This window comes from Benincasa hispida, chromosome 9 (genome assembly GCF_027475165.1).
Source record: "Benincasa hispida cultivar pf3 chromosome 9, pf3_genome.v1.1, whole genome shotgun sequence".
Lineage (NCBI taxonomy): Eukaryota > Viridiplantae > Streptophyta > Magnoliopsida > Cucurbitales > Cucurbitaceae > Benincasa > Benincasa hispida.
The window spans coordinates 49,523,958-49,541,397 of NC_143486.1; the positions used below are offsets into that span (position 1 = coordinate 49,523,958).

The following is a 17,440-nucleotide window of genomic DNA, read 5'->3' on the forward strand; positions in this document are numbered from 1 at the left end:
TGATAGACTCTTATAAATGACATAGTCTATCGCTGATAGATTTCGAGAGCTGAATCTAAATTTTGTTATATTTGTAAACTCTATTGTATTGGGTTATATCTGATAATAGTATAAGTGCTATATTTTCAACAGCCGCAAAATAAAATGGTTACCAAACGTCTCTTAAATGATTATCATACGGCCATAGTTTTAAAATTTTGTTTTTTGTTTTTTTTTATAAAATTTTTACACCTTGATTAACAATTAAAATTTTTATATTAAGAAATATGAAAACCATGGTAAGAAAGTTGTAAGAAAACAAACACAAATTTAACTAACAAAAATCAAATGGTTATACAACAGGGTCTTAGTTTTTTATTTTTTAAATTTATGTTTGCTTCTTCCAAAATTTTCATTTATAGTGTTCGCCTTTGTTAAATAAACACTAAATTCCTAATCAAATTCTAGAAATAAAAATAAATTTTCTTCTTTAGAATTATGTCCCCATTTGCAACCATCTCGTTTCTCAATTTTTTGTTCTCGAAAGTGATGCCTTTAAACATTAACTACATCTATTGGTTTCTATATTTTATTACATAATTCTATGAGAGTTTTCGAAAACTAAACTAAATTTTGAATCTAAAAATAATAGTTTGCAAAAAAACTTATTTTTTGTTTTTGAAAATGAGCTAAAAATTTAAATGCTTACACGAAAACCATGAGTAAGAAATTGTGAGAAAAAAAGAACAATTAAAAAAAATAAAATAGTTATCAAATGAGGCGTACATTTTTAAAATTTAAGTTAATTTCTAAAGATATTAGTGGAGATTAAACTATATAACAAAAACATGGAAGCTTGTGGGTAGAATAGTTTTATAAGTTTAATTTTTGAAATTCAAAAAATTAAAAACCCAATTGTCATAAAAAATTAGCATAGTTGATATATTATAATCAACTTCGACAGGTTCGATTCTTCCACACCATAAATTATATATATAAAAAAATAATTAATAACGACATTTTATATAGTCCAACTAATTAAGGAATATATCATAAAAAAAATTGATATTTAACTCAGTTTTTAGGGTAGGTATTTGGCTTGGCTACATTCCAGCCAACGGCTTGGCAAGAGCTGAGCCGACTAAAGGTAAGCCGATTAGATTAATAATTTTTCCAGTTTCGACGTGGGAACTATCAATCAAAAAACAAGCACCGGCTTCTATTAATTATAATTAATTTCGTGCAGATATAATTATATTATATATTTTTTAAAAAATTATTAAATCACCACCAAAAATATAAAATGCTCGCTTCAAAAAGATTTTTCTGCTGAAACTTCTCCCTCTAACTTTGATATTACCTCATCCATTGATCTCCAGCTTTCTTCCTCCGATCAACAGCTGTGGATTTGCCGGCGGACGCGCCCTGAAGTTCGCCTGAGCTCCGATGAGTTGCTGGAAGAATTTTCTGGCAATGTGTCCTTCCTGCTCTCTCCTTCTTCTGTTTCCTCTGTTTCTTCACTCGTTCTTGGCTCTGGTATCTGCTCAGGGATCTAATAATACAGCTCTATGGCAGACTCTGAGTGGTGAGTTTAGTGTTCGTTTCTCTCTCTAGAAACTCGAATGTTTTTGGTTATCTTGTTGTCTTGTTTTTGTTTTTGCTCTGTGAATCGTTAGGAGATGGAAGGTTAATTCACTTGTTGTGTTGGAAGAAGTTGAAAATGTAGTCGGAAGTCAGAAATGGCTTGGTTAAGTTGATTTTAACTTGTTTAGTGTTTTGCAAATGACTTCGAATTTGAGCTGGAGGATTTTGAGATTTTTGTTTTTCTTGTTTTCTAGTGCGTTTCAGATGGTTATTGCCTGCTGTTAGGTATCGGAATTTGAATTTAGGCTTGGTTTTGCTTTTGCAGGAGAGGCTCCATTTGTTGTGGCTCGCGGTGGATTTTCAGGGCTGTTTCCTGATTCAAGCGGAGTTGCCTACAATTTTGCAGTTATGGTTAGTGTTCCTGATGTGATCTTATGGTGCGATGTGCAATTAACCAAAGATGGAGTTGGAATTTGCCTCCCGGATCTAAGGCTTGACAATGCTACTGATGCTCCGGGTATTCTGGGGACAAACCGCAGCAATGTCTATCTTGTTAATGGTGCCCGTACTAAGGGATTGTTTACAGTCGATTTCAATCTCAAAGAACTCGAAAATGTTTCTAGTAAGTTCAAGTTATCAACACCACTTCCCCATTGTTCTTCTTTTCTTCTCTCTCTCTCTCTCCATATATATATATTCATCTCATCATTTATTGGGGTCTAGCTGTTGTTTGCTGAAAAGCTCGGGAAATTTGTACGAGTCAAGAATGGTCATTCGTTGTTATGATCCTCTTTTTAATTTTAATTTTTCTTAGTTCTTCATCAAGTTGAACCATTGTTTACTGCGACAGAGAAATATTATGTAAAATTACCTAACAAGTTGACTTTAACTGGGCAGTTGTTCAAGGTATCTATTCTCGAAGTAACAAGTTTGATGGCAATCGGTTTGTTATTCTCACTCCTGAAGATGTGGCTAATCAGTTCAAGCCACCAGGACTTTGGCTAAATATTCAGGTAATTATATTGAATTCACTTGCGCATGCACTAATGTTCATCTTTTTCTTCACAATTTATAGGTTTTGCTTTCTATAGTCTTCACTCACCCCGTTTATTCTTTTTGCAGCATGATGTGTTCTTCACACAACATAACGTGAGCATGAGGAACTATGTACTTTCTGTATCCAGACGCATTGTTGTTAACTACATATCATCACCAGAGGTGGGATTTCTTAGAAGTATAGCTGCAAGAGTTAATCCCCGCATAACAAAGTTAATCCTTCGGGTCTTAGGACCAACTGATACTGAGGTTACCACCAATCAGACATATGACTCTCTCTTACGCAATCTCACCTTTATCAAGACATTTGCTTCTGGAATTCTTGTTCCTAAGACTTATATATGGCCCACTGATAAAGATGGTTACATACTACCTCAAACCTCTCTTGTTTCTGATGCTCATAAAGCACAGCTGGAAGTTTTTGCATCAGAGTTCTATAGTGATCTTCCACTAAGCTACAACTACAGTTATGATCCCGTTACTGAATACCTGTCTTACTTTGACAATGGTGAATTTTCAGTTGATGGTGTGCTTACTGATTTCCCTATTACTCCATCGTCAGCTATTGGTAAGTCATCATATTCCAGCTCATATATATGATGTCATGAGTTATAATTTAATCATATATAGAACATAGGTAAAATTGCAAAAACCACCCTAAAGTATAGGGATTGGTGTAATCACATCTCAAACTTTCAATTTGATTAATCACCCAGGACTTACGAATTTTTACAATTAAGCCCTTAAATATTTCAAAATGTACCAACCACTTCTTTGCTATAATGACATGTTACAATCTAGCCCTCAAACTGTATAAAATTTGGAAACCATAGTATAAACTATTAAAAAATTTGGCTTTCCAATTGAAGTTGAGTGGTTATATCTATTTAAGGAAATAGAAGATTGAAGTAAAGAATTTTGGCTTTCAATTGTATTCTCCGAGAGTTTGATTGGAACATGGTTGAATATTAAAGATCTCTTAGTATTTTATTTTAAATCAAGTGAAGGTAGAATTAATTCCCATGTATCTTCTTCTGTCGTTGTGGGAGCCTGGAGCCTGAAGGAAACAAATGGTTGAAAGTAGCTAGAAAGTTGATTTCATATGTTCCAGGAGATTTCTTTCATTATTATTGTTATTAATGGGAGTTCCCGGTATTCGTTTATATAGTTCTAGTTAGCGAACTTTTGATTTTAAAACCGTAGCTAATCAATCGAATTCCGTGGAAGTCTTTTCTCCCATTCTTCACTTTATATGGATTTATATATAACCATCCAATCACACTTGACAACTTAAGACAGCATGCCTACTTCAGCATAATAATTCAATAGGTGATTTTCTGCTTCATTTGATTAACGTTGAAATTCCATTGAATTGATGATCTTTTCTCTGATGGTCCAGACTGTTTTGCTCATTTGGATAAGAATGCCAAAAGTCAAGGTAAGCAGGAGTTATAATAGTTGTTTTCCCTGACAATCTCGAAACTAATTTCATACTAGGCTAGGCTGAATGATTGTTTAACTGAAGATCTCCTAACATTAATTTTGATATATCTTCTCCTTTTCCAGTCAAGCCTTTGGTTATTTCACAATTTGGAGCTAGTGGAGACTTTCCTGCTTGCACAGATTTGGCGTATTCCAAGGCTATTTCAGATGGTGTTGAAGTGCTTGACTGTCCTGTTCAAATAACAAAAGATGGAACGCCATTTTGCATGAGCTCAATTAATCTCATTGACAGCACAACAATATCTCAATCATCATTCATTGACCGTTCAAAAAAAATTCCCGAAATTAGTCCTAACGACGGGATCTTTGCTTTTGACTTAACATGGGAAGAGATTCAAGGCCTGACCCGTAAGTGGAGTTGGTTTCAATTTTAGATACTTGTTTGTAACTAAGCATGTCCTTTGCAGCATGTCTACATTTTTCATTCCTCGGCTTATTTACTACGACTGGTATTAAACTTGACTAGACTAGAATAATATAGTCATGGTCTCAATGAGTTTCTTTGTACCTTACATTGGAAATGAAATAGAATATCAGATTTCAAGTGAGAGATTTGTTAATGTTAAATTGCCAAAAAATGCTTTAAGCTTAGATTTGAACATCTCGAACAAATGAATTTTGGTTAAAACGTGTAGAAAGAATGCATATTCTTTAAGAAGAGTTAGCAGAAAATTTAGCCACAGCACTCGTGATAATATACTCTGGTATGGAATTTCTTTCATCATATGATCAGTGAATGCATTTGAACAATAGAGTAAAAAGAGAATTTTTTGAGGGCTCGAAATATCTTTGAGTGAAGTTTGATTCTTTGTCAGATTCTAGTGTCCTTATGGGCTAGTAACAAAATTATTTTGTAATTATCTGCTAGGTTTTACTTCTCTTCATTAGACTTCCTTTTTGTAGTTTACCTCCCTCTTTTTGTGTGTTTTCTTCGTGTATGCCGTTGTATTTTTTCATTTCTTCTTAAGAAAAGCTTGGTTATTCATTGAAAGAGTTAAAAGAAGAGAAAAACAGTTGAGTGCAATGATGATTTATTTAATTTATGATTTAGAGTATGATAACTTGGTTATTAGAGAGAGTAGGATATCCTTTCCATGCAGTAGAACATATCCGCAATTCCATTAGTAGTCTCTTCATGACTATATCGTTTAATGTTCTACCCATCTCATAGGAATTGAGTGTGGGTTATCTGAAAGCTTCTGTAGGAACACTAGTGCAAGTTTAGCTTGAAATGCTTATGTTTAGCAAGAACTACTATGAGAATGCTAATATTTTTCCATTTATTCTCAACTGCAGCGTCAATATTGAGCCCTTTTTCAAAGTTCACATTGTTCCGAAACCCGAGGTTCAGAAACAGTGGGAAATTCTTAACACTACCTGATTTCTTGGCCTTGGCAAAGAATGCAAGCACTCTTTCTGGTGTCTTGATCCAAATTAAGGTTAGAGTTGTTTTTGTCAAAATTAAGGACAATGTGTTTAAGATCCTTGGTATATGAATGTGAAATCATTTGCTATTAATAATAACCTGCTCTGCACACTGAATCTTGCTTTGGTAAAATGATTTGATAGTTAAGTGTGGGGAAATAAAATAGATTGTGCTGAGAGTGGAAATTTTAATATAGGAACGAACGCTACACTGTGTGGTGCAATGTGGGAAACTAACCATTTGGATAGCTTCCAAGCCCTAAGAAATATCATGATCCATATTATCTACAAGTCGAATATTGTGCTCTAACTCTTAGCCTTCAGGAGAACATCAATAGAAAACCGTCAGTTCGTGAGGTACTTGAGATAGCAACGCTATGTTTCAAACTTTTCATCTCACAAATAGACAGGTTGTTAACGATCCTTTCTTTGCTGTCTAAAGCTGATGTCAAAGATGCATAACTGAACCCTCTTGATTGTTAAGAATGATGGCCTGTCATCACAGTGAACATCTCATACGATGAGGATCAATAAATCATATGATCTTAAACACCTAGCCAGAAAAAAAAAATAGTAAAATACCCTTCTTTCTGCTGGACCGTAGTTCTCTTTCCCTTTATCCAAATGATTCGCAATATCGTAGGTCTTGTGAGTTGGCTGCACTGCAACATGGATTTGTGAATCAAGCCTTGTGGAGTATTAACTCTGATGAGAGGGAGCAACGGAAAGTTTCACAAAAAGGGAAACTATTCTGATCACTCTAGACTGCAAGTGAGTAGTTAGATCTAGAGGAAGCATAGTTTCTGAAAATGAAAAAAAATAAGGAATTATTTAGGCAATTGAATGACAAAGCTCATGAATCGTTAGATTTACCCTCTTTGCACATACACGAGCTCCCCACATGCAGATGCTAAGGTAAATTGTTGAGGATTTTTCTAGCTGACCAAATTATAACGAACTAATTTCAATAGTCAAAAAGCCATTCCACTACCTTACCCTGCCCAATATGTCGTAGCTATTTTACATCTTCTCTCCTTAATGATCAAAGTTAACCAGCATGCTGATCCTAGTAGTAGAACTGTTAATTTAGGACATGTTTGAGAGTGATTTTAACATGGTTAAAATTACTTTATCATGTTTAATATCACTCCAAAACATGTTTTAATATTCAAAATCAATTTTGATGGTATGAAATCCTATTTAAAAGTGTAAAATCAGATATTAAATTGATTTTGAATGATCAGATATATGTTTGATGTTCAAAATCCACTCCCAAAACATGCCTTGCTACCATATTATCATCTGTTTCTAGCTATGGAGAAACATCCTCAGATCTTTGCTTTGTCAATCATCATTCACTGTTTTTAGAAGAAGTTGGCTTTGACGTTTTCGACACTTGGGGTGATGTTGCTGCGTCATGTTTTCCTAAATCCTTCTGATCTTTCTCTTCCACTACGTATTTTTGGTTAGCACTCAGATACAGTGTTTATAGTCGGCATATCTTTAACTACGATATGGCCTTTACAAGCTTAAAAGGTTACCATACTATCAAGTATCAAACATGGAAGTTCTTGTGCTGTTTATTTCTACTGATGATATTTCGTCTGATTTGTTTCTCAGAATGCAGCCTACCTTGCTAAGGATCAGGGTTTAAGTGTAATTGATGTGGTCTTTGATTCCTTGAGCAAAGCTGGTTATGATAATCAGACAGCCCTTAAAGTATTGATTCAATCTCCAGATAGTGCTGCTCTAGTAAAACTTAAACAGGAAAATAAAAGTTACGAGCTTGTTTACGAAGTTGAAGAATCAATTAGTGATGTGCTCAATACAACTGTTGAGGACATTAAGAGTTTTGCTGACTCTGTGACTATCAGCAAGACCTCTGTCTTCCCTGTAAATCAGCTATTTCTCACTGGATCTACAAATGTTGTGAAGAAGCTGCAAGCACTTAATCTCTCAGTGTATGTGGAAACCTTCAGCAATGAATTTGTCTCTCAAGCGTGGGATTTCTTCTCAGATGCAACAGTAGAAATCAACTCATATGTTCTAGGAGCCGACATTGATGGAGTCATCACTGGCTTTCCAAAGACATCTGCTAGATATAAAAGTAAGAATCTTCCTTCCATTCGTCTTGATTGTATATGCTTTCAGTTTCATCAACTGTGGATTTATTTTATATCTTCTAAAATTAGTAGGATTACTCTTCCAGTCATAAATTGACTGTTTTACGTGCATGTTTGGGAGTGATTTTGAAAGAGTTAAAATCACTTTTATCATATTGATAAACCACTCCGAAACACGTCTTTAATCACTCAAAATTAATTTTTCACTTTTAAATGAAATTCTCATATCATCATAATTGGTTTTGAATGATTAAGGGTTTGGATGGATTGGCTAGAGAAAAAAATATTTTTCAAAAAAGTCATTTTTATTTAAACTCTCTTGATAAAAAACTGTTTAGAATACACTTTAAAAGTGTTTCACAAGCTATCTTGAGGGGTTGTTAAACATTTCAATATTTTCTAAAATGACTTATTTTCAAAATTAATTACTTAAAAAGTTAAATAAAAAACACCTTAAAAGCATGTGTTGAGAGTGATTTGAAAAGTGGCACACAATTTTAACTATTTTAGAATCACTTCTAAATAGAAGTGGTTCTAGCAAAGGTATGTGGATCGGAACGGGTCAATGATATCTGTTGATTACAAGAAAAAAATAATATTTTGCTTCGAGTCTCAGTCTTAAAATCCATATGAGAGATACTGGTGAAGTCCTCTATCAAAACCCAGTCTTGATCTTCATGTATATTTTTAGCATTTAACATTAACCTCTGAATATATAACTATAAGCCTCATTAATTCTGTTCCTTCCGGTCAGTTTTCTAGAGGATCATTTTGGCATATAAAAGAGTATTTTCCTTTCAAAAATCAATGCATATAATGTGTTTTTGTATGGACAACCCTTTCACGAGCGCCTTAATGATTAATGATCCACTCCCACAAACTTATGAAATCTAACCTTGTACTTACGTTAAAGTGCACTACTGCGTTTTATACAGTATTGCATTGGGGATGACCACATCTATCCTAGCCCTAATGCAATGGCATGCCTATCGTGATCTTTATTTTTCTCCACTCCGCCGCAATATTCATGGTGAAAACATAACAAACTATGAGAAAAATGAAGATCGTGATAGACATGACCATTGTGTTAGGGCTACGATAGATATGGCCGTCCCTAACGTGATACTATAAGGAGCGGAAAAACATGAAGATCGCGATAGATATAGCCATCATCGTGTTGGGATTTGATAAACATGACCATCTTGCCTAAAGCTTGGTAGTACTCTTTGACGGAAACAGAAAGTTAGATTTCATACTTTGAGGTGGATCATTAATCATTTAGGGGTTGAGAAATGGGTTATCTGAACAAAAATCTCGCATATGTCTCTTTTCTGGTTCTTGTTACACTGTTGTTGGAATCGAGCACGTTCACTGATATGGTTATCTCAAACTAAATGTAGAGAACCGATGCTTATCAATGAAAGAAACACCTAATTACATGAGCCCTGTCCAGCCTGGTAGCTTGTTGCAACTTGTTACTCCAGATTTCTTGCCTCCGAAGACACCTGCAAGCCCAGTTCTAGATGACAAAGCCGTAGCCGAGCCACCATTGCCTCCGGTTTCGAGCAAAGCCCCAGCACCTGCTGTGGAAGGTGGTGGCTCTACAGCAACCCCTCCAACTTCTAAACCCAATGGACAACCTAAGCTTGGAGTTGGGGCAGGCTTCTTGTTCTTGAACCTTGCCATACTTTCCATTGCTCTTCTTCCATTCTGAGAACAATAGCAGTACATGCCCGGGTTCGCTCGTTTCGACTGTAAATTTCGTATCTTTGTTGCATTCTAGAATCGAGCTTTGCTAGTTCAAATTCTTTTTCGTGATTCGGTATTTAATTCTTTGAACTTTCTTGTCTGTAGGTATCTTTAGTCTTTCCCCCATGTTAAAAAAACATCAATTCTTGAGAGGGTACACATTCATGATGATGGATTGATTATATTTGTAACCAATCTTCCAATGTTTCGGTCCTTTTGCCTGTTGTAACTTGTAAGTTATGTTTGTGATTATTTTCTTTGTTTTGTTTATCCAAAATGTTTTAAACCCTCACTAAAGCTCTGAACCAAAGAACATTGAGGTATCTAGCCAAATGTTTTATAAATTGGGCTTAATATGTTCTATTTCTGACTAACTTGTATTAAAAGGGTCAATGTTTTATAGATTGAGCATAATATGTTCTATTGAGACTTAAAAGTTAAAACGGTTAGCTAATTTGAACAGTGACATATCCAGAATTTCATGATAGTAGCACAAATTTATACAATTTCATGATAGTGGTACAAATTTATATAAAATTGGAAATTTAGTCCATGTACTTCTAGATTTGTATCTATACATAGTTTCGGAACTTTAAAAAAAATGTTTGATAGAATCATGAATTTTTGGGCCTAACAGATTTCTAAAATATCAAGTTTTGCATTTTTTTCATTTTCAAAAGTTAAAAATTAAATGTTATATTATGCATTGAGTTTAATGGTCTTTAATAGGTCTTTTTTAGAATTTAATGTATCTATTAACTACAAAATTAAAAATTTAAGGTTTACATAAAAATATTTTTTTACTAATAAAATGGTGAATTAAAAATATTTTTGACATTTGTGTGATATATTATATATAAAATTGAAAGTTTATAGATATTAAAGGAGAAAATAAGCGACACTCACCGATAATAAAGGATAATAAAGAGTAATACTAAAAAAAAGTAATAAGGAGTAGGGAAAGAGAAATTTAATCTCACAAAAAGGGCTTAGCTCAACCGACATTAGTATATGCCGAAGATTATAAGATCTATGGTTCAAATCTTCTATCTTTTTTTAAGGAATAATCTTTACAAATATTTTGATCCAGACGGTTCTTGTTCAATATATAATTATATGGATAAAATGAATGAACTTACGAAAAAAAATATTAATTATATTTTTGATTCATTCAAGAAATCAAATAACGCGATCACGCGCTTAGATTCAAATCCTTTCACTATCTCCATTTGTGCTTAAGAAAAAATCTTGAATCTCCCAAATTAAACTGTTGCACACTTACTATAAAATGGCAGTGTATTTTTGTGGCCTGAATATGAAAGCCATTGTAATTTCTATACTAGTCAAGCTCTGCAACTCTGTTCCACAAGCTGAATAGTCCAAATCTCCCTTTTGTGTTTTGTTTTATTTCTTGAAAATTATGTTCACTCGTATCTATTCATTTTTATATTTTTTTTCATCGGATTCATTTTAAGAGTATTTTCAAAATCAAAGCCAAAATTTAAAAACTAGATAAACTAGGCTATATTTGGTAATTATTAGGCTTTTAGTTTTTGAATATTAAACTTAAAAATACCCCTACCACTTCTAAATTCTTTACTTTGTTATCTACTTTTTACCATTGTTTTAAAAAATCAAGCCAAAATTTAAAAACTTTTTCTTTTTAAAAAAGGTAGTTTGTATTTATTTATTTAAATCAACTCTTTTACTTAAGAAAGATGAAAACCACGGTAAGAAATTGAGAGAAAATAAGTTTAATTTTCAAAAATTAAAAATCAAATTGTTATCAAATAAGGCCATAGTTTTCAAAATTTTGTTTTTATCTTTAGAAATTAGCTAAAAGTTCAAATGTTTCTATAGGTAATGTGAAAAGAATGACTAAGAAATTATGAGAAAAGTATAAATAACTTTAGAAAACTAAAAACATAAAACGAACACCTCGTTTGATAACTATATGTTTTTTAGTTTTTGAAAATCTATTTCTGGTTTTCTAGTTTTAAATAACAAAAATCAGGCATGTTTTGTTACTGGTTATTGTTTTTTATTTTTTCTTAAGATAATTTAAATCCGATGAAAACCATTAATTTAAACCCAACAAATTCTTGTTGTTTCCTTAAGATAATTTTGTTTTCTTACATGGTGTTCAAGGTGTCATAAATAATCGTCTCTTAAGATAAGATAGATTACTAACATGTGAATGCAGCATTTCAACTACAAGATTCTATGAACATTAATTATGTAAGTAATTGTATATAAAGGAGATAAAAATTTGGGATTCTTTTTGTTTTTGTGTATTTGTTAAATTGATAAAAAAAAAAAATCACATATTTATTTATAGATTGTTTGTAGCAGTTCAAATATTCACATATTTTGAAGGTCCTTCAATTAAGGTCGTATCCTTTATTAAAAAAAAAAGCCACTCATAAAGAGTTCTAGTTTTCTAATTTTTCTTTCTTTCTCCTTTTTGTTAAAAACTAATTATATTCATATTTTCCAACTATTTAACTTTGATTTTTTTTAATTTTTAATTTTTAAAAAAGGGTAATGATTTTAAATGATAAATTTGCTACAAAATGTTATTGTCTATGGTGATAGACCGCAATACTTCAATCATGGTCTATCACTTATAGACAGTAGTATTTTACTATACTTGTAAATAAGTTGATTTATTTTTCTTTATTTTAAAAAAAACTTTGAGAATTTTTTGTAATAAAAAATGAGAATTGATATAAAAATAAGGTGTAAAATAAGAAAATATTTTCGACATTATTTATCATTTAATTATACATACAGTGGAAATTAAATAAAAGTATAAAAAAAATTACAATGATTGGGGCTAGGCTAGATCACATTGTGCTTTCAATACATTGAAGCTAGGGGTGTTCATGGATTGGATTTGGTTGGGTTGAAAAACTTTTTAGACCCAACCCAATTGTTCGGGTTGTAAATTTTTTTAACTCAAATAATCCTTATTAAAAAATGAACCCAACCCAACCCAAACATGAAATATTTGGATTAGGTTGGTTCGGGTTAATTGAGTCATTTATTTAAAATTTTGTTCTAAAAAGAAGCAAAATGTAAATATGTAAAAATCTAATTTAATTATTTTCATATATTGAAATAAGATTAACAACTCAATTTCAATTTATATAGTGAAAAATTCCTTTCTAAAGTGCAAAGAAACTAATTTTAAGAGTTGTTAAAGAATAAATTATTCAAAAAATATTGACATTAAATAAACTTAAAATCAACATATGTATAAATCATTGTGTTATAAGTAATAAAAAATATATATTTTAAAGTTAATAATAAATTCAAGTTGGTTCAGGTTGGTTTGGATTATATTAGGTGAACCCATGAATCAACCTAATCCATAAAATTTTCATTTATTTGAACCTAACCCAACCCAAATGAATTGATAACTCAACCCAAACCGCATGGGTTGGGTTGGGTTGATCGATTTTTTCGGGTCATCAGGTTTTTTGAACACCCCTAATTGAAGCGGACCAATTAATGAATAGATGCACTTTTTGAAAGACTAAAAACCGTTTTTGAAAACCATTTTTTTAAGAATATGTTAAAATTTTCAAAAATATTTTTAAAACTAAAAAAAAAAAAAGACAACTCAATTATGCTGTTGTAAATTTGAAGAGTACAATATAAACAAGGATACCAATAAAATATAATACTAAAATAATATCATATCATATCATATAATAATAAAGTAAAAAAATATAAAATAAATTAAACATAATATATCAATATATGAAATAAATAAATAACAAAAGTAAATAAAATAAAAAGAATGGATTTCTCCACTTTCTCCAATCTTTTTGGATGTTGCCCAATATATGTACTAAAACCCACAAAATGCTATGCCACTATTTATGGGCAATTTGGCAACTAGAAAGTAGCTTACATGGACACTAATAGTGTGTAATGTTAAGACACATGGACAATACTTTGGGAAACGAGGGCATGACACATGTTAATGGATACTAAGCATGAACATTTAATAGACATCTATTATCATAATATTTATAATACTCCCCCTTAGATGTCTATTATATATATGAAATATGCTTACTAAGAAAAAACCCATTGGAAAAAAATCCTAGTGAAGGGAAAAAAAAAATATATTTCATATAATCTAATACTTTTAGAAAGAATACAACATATTTACTCTCCCTTATGGAAACATCACTTGAGATCTCTGAGTCACCGCATTTCAATATTGTGCATCAATTTCTCAAAGGTTGCGGTGGGTAATGATTTTGTAAATAAGTGTGCTAGGTTATCCTTCGAACAAATTTTTTGTACAGTGATGTCACAATTTTCTTCAAGATCATGAGTACAGAAAAGATTTGGTGAAATATATTTTATTCTATCTCCTTTAATATATCCTTATTTGATTTGAGATATGCATGTTGTGTTGTCTTCGTATAATATCGTTGGAAGATTTTTACTAGAAGACAAACCACATATTCCACAAATGTACTGAGCATTGATCTTATCATACACATTCTCGACTAGCCTCATGAGTTGCAAGAATTTCAGCATGATTTAAGGAAGTAGCCATTATGGTCTATTTCACTTATCGTCATGAAATAAAAATTCTTCTCCATGTACTAATTAACCTGTTTAAGGTCTAGCTTGTATGAGTTAGATAACTAACCTACATCTTCACAACCAATATACGTTTAACTCTACTCTAATATTCTCCTTTTGGAGGAATATCATATATGTAACAAAATTACTGAAAAATATTACAAAGTACAATGTATAAACTAATCAAGCTATATAAGTGCACTTATTTCTCAAAATTATGGTTTTACAGGACCTAACATTCTTCATCATCTTTCTGAGATTAGATGATATATCATTTTCACCTTGAATGAGTGAACCATCATAGGAGTATTCAATGATGTACATAATCCACAAAAGATCTTTAATGTACAAATTGATGCAATTCCATTTATTCTATGCTTTATTTGCAAGTTAAGGCAAAATTTATCATCTCAATTTCTTTCTTCATAAATTCTATTATCTTTAAAATCTGTTCAGAAGTTTCTGCTCAAATCATCAACATATAGTAAATTTCAGGTTGTGATTTCTTTATAAAAGGATATGGACAAATAGGGTTACTTTTGTACCCTCATACCAACAAATATTGAATAAGATGATTATATCACATTCGTCGAGAATATTTTATAAGAATCTCTATGATATATATATATATATATATAATTCTCTAATATTTGAATTATAAGATTATGGTACCTTTAGTTCTTCAACAATTTTCATAAATAAATATTATTATTAAGAGATTCATATAAATGTGGTATGACTGCATCTATAAGATGTATATTAAACTTTTTCATACACAATGAGATAAATTGAATATCTCATAGTATTGTATATCGACCATTAAAGAATATGTTTTCTCATAACTAATACCAGTCTATTGCGATAATTATTGTGGGATCTATCTCACTTTATATCTTGTGACTTCACTCTATTTGTTTTACAAATACTCCACTTGTATCCCACATGTTTGACATTCTCTGATATCTGGACTACTAGTCCTCACGATTTGAAAAATGTATTTATTTATATTGGATTGTTTCTTTTCACATAAGTCAATCCTTTCTATGTCAATATTTTTTATACTCACTTTCATAAATAATATCGTGAGTAAAATTGTATGAAAAAAATGTTGTCAACTTATATGGTTCCATAATTTATTGAAATTTCATTATTATTCTCATTTACTTCAATATCCTTATGAGTACTCATATCTAGGATTTCTTCTTGAACATCCATATTCTTAACTAAGTCATTTATTGACTATCTTTTTTTGAGAATTTTTATCTTTGGAATCGAATAATCTATCATGCTTTTGGCGTGTCCTAGACTTATTAGTGACAACTTACTACATTTAATGGAGCATTTGCAGCTGATATATGTGACTTAGTCACTTTTTTAGTATTTATACATGCATCTAGTAACTGATTTGCTATTTTGCAAATGAATTATTGAACTTTAGGTGTACATTGATTTGTACGGGGATCTAAACGAGACAATAAAGATGCATTCTATGTAATTTCTTTTTCCAACTTTTTAATTCCTCCCCCTAATGTTGGAAATTTTGTCTCATTAAAATGACAATTAGCAATCGTGTAGTAAGTACATCGCCTGTCAAGGGTCCAAGATATTTAATAATTGATAGAAAATCGAATCCAATGTATATTCCTAATACCTCCTTTGAGGACTCATCTTAGTACGTTGTAGTGGAGCAATTGGAACATATACTGCAATCCAAAAATTCTTAGATGAGAAATATTCGGCTCATGGCCATAAACTAGTTATAATGGCGAGTACTTATGATAAGCTACTGGCCTAATATGTATAAGTGACGCAATATGCAAAATAGCATGAACCCATATAAACGTAGGAAGCTTAGTTCTCATAAGCAATGATCTAGCAATTAATTACAAACGTTTTATAAATTATTCTACTAAACCATTTTCTGTATGAACATGAGCTACAGGATATTCATCACTTATCCCAATTGACATACAATTGTTATCAAAAGCTTGGGATGTAAATTCAGCAGCATTATCAAAATGAATAGTTTTAATTGTATAATCAGGAAATTGTGCTCTTAACTTAATTACTTGAGCAAGTAATCTTGCAAATGCAAGATTTCGACTTGATAATAAGCACATGTGTGACCATTTGTTGGATGCATTAATACCACAAAATATCTAAATAGTTCACTTAGTAGGTTAATAGGTCCATATATCACGATGAATTCATTCTGAAAATATAGGAGATTTAATTCTCACTTTAGCTAGAGATGGTCTAATTATTAATTTTCCTTGAGAGCAAGCATCATATGATAATGCATTAGATTGAAGAATCTTTTGGCTCTTCAATGAGTGTCTATTTGAATTCTCAATAATTCTTCTCATCATTATAGACTCTAGATGACTTAATCTTTTATGCCAAATTATAAATATGTCTGGATTCATGAACTGCGGGTTAATTCTTGCATATTTTTCAATTACTTGTATATGAGTATAATATAATCCATAAGATAAAGCAAGCAACTCTTCCAATAAACGTTTTTCATATAAGACGGTAGATATGATATAAAGATACTCCATATTATTCTTTCTATCAGTCTCAATGTGTAAATATTGTTCCTCTAGGAAAAATAATATTTAATTTTCCAAAGCCTTCAATCAAGTTCGTAGAACCTGATATCATATTGACTTTTGCTTCCAACATTGTCAGTTTGAAAAAATATTTTTTACTTGTAAGTATTATATGTGTAGTTGCAATGTCTGCCAGACATAGATCATCTTTACTCATTTTTAGTCAGCCACATATGAAAATGATTTAGATTTCTTCACTAAAAGAAAATAATTACAAAAAGAAAAACAATACTTGGAATATAAAAAATTTAATATTAACCAAGGGAGAAAAAAACATGAAAATAAAAAATACGAACAACATTAATACTAAATATTCTCAAAAACAAAAGAAATGCTTGTTATACCATCAATTGTGTCAATTTTCTCTTCAGGAGATTTGAAAAAATGTGCCACGTCCAAATCTGTTATATTGGATGGGTAAAATATATCATTATTCTGGTATGCAAAATTTTCTTCCACATTTCCCCCTTTTTCCTTCAGGGAGGCTTGATAGAGATGAACTAAGTATTTTGACGTACGACAAATATGTGCATTCACATTGGAAGCATTTATTTTCAACACTTTTTGAACTCTTAGCTTGCAGAGTTTTCTTTGTGATCATCACTTTGCGTGAATCTTTTAAAATTTAAATGATTAGAATGACTACCACGAAAATAATAATTATTTACTCTCTGCCACGGTCATGACCTCGACCGCGATCTCGACCTCGACCACGATTATTAGCATTCACAACATTCACTTTAAGGAATGATGTTGCTCTAGTTGGTCGAGATTCATAATTTTTCATTAATAACTAATTAT

General features: G+C 31.4%; 1 protein-coding gene across 1 annotated transcript; it reads left to right on the plus strand.

The window, feature by feature from the left end:
- The first annotated feature begins 1,209 nt into the window (after window positions 1-1,209).
- LOC120086180 (glycerophosphodiester phosphodiesterase GDPDL3) lies at window positions 1,210-9,633 on the plus strand. The gene is made up of 9 exons (XM_039042692.2): window positions 1,210-1,564; window positions 1,889-2,185; window positions 2,461-2,576; window positions 2,686-3,187; window positions 4,019-4,057; window positions 4,186-4,470; window positions 5,419-5,561; window positions 7,168-7,654; window positions 9,071-9,633. Exons 1-9 carry the CDS (start codon window positions 1,426-1,428, stop codon window positions 9,382-9,384), a joined length of 2,322 nt encoding a protein of 773 aa, XP_038898620.1. The 5' UTR covers window positions 1,210-1,425; the 3' UTR covers window positions 9,385-9,633.
- Window positions 9,634-17,440: the final 7,807 nt, after the last annotated feature.

Excerpts from the sequence above, each read along its gene's own strand:
- LOC120086180 (XM_039042692.2), top strand. The coding sequence starts at position 1,426 with ATGAGTTGCTGGAAGAATTTTCTGGCAATGTGTCCTTCCTGCTCTCTC. Across the intron at positions 4,471-5,418 it reads AGAGATTCAAGGCCTGACCC|CGTCAATATTGAGCCCTTTT; the intron begins GTAAGTGGAGTT and ends TCTCAACTGCAG. Across the intron at positions 7,655-9,070 it reads GACATCTGCTAGATATAAAA|AGAACCGATGCTTATCAATG; the intron begins GTAAGAATCTTC and ends AACTAAATGTAG.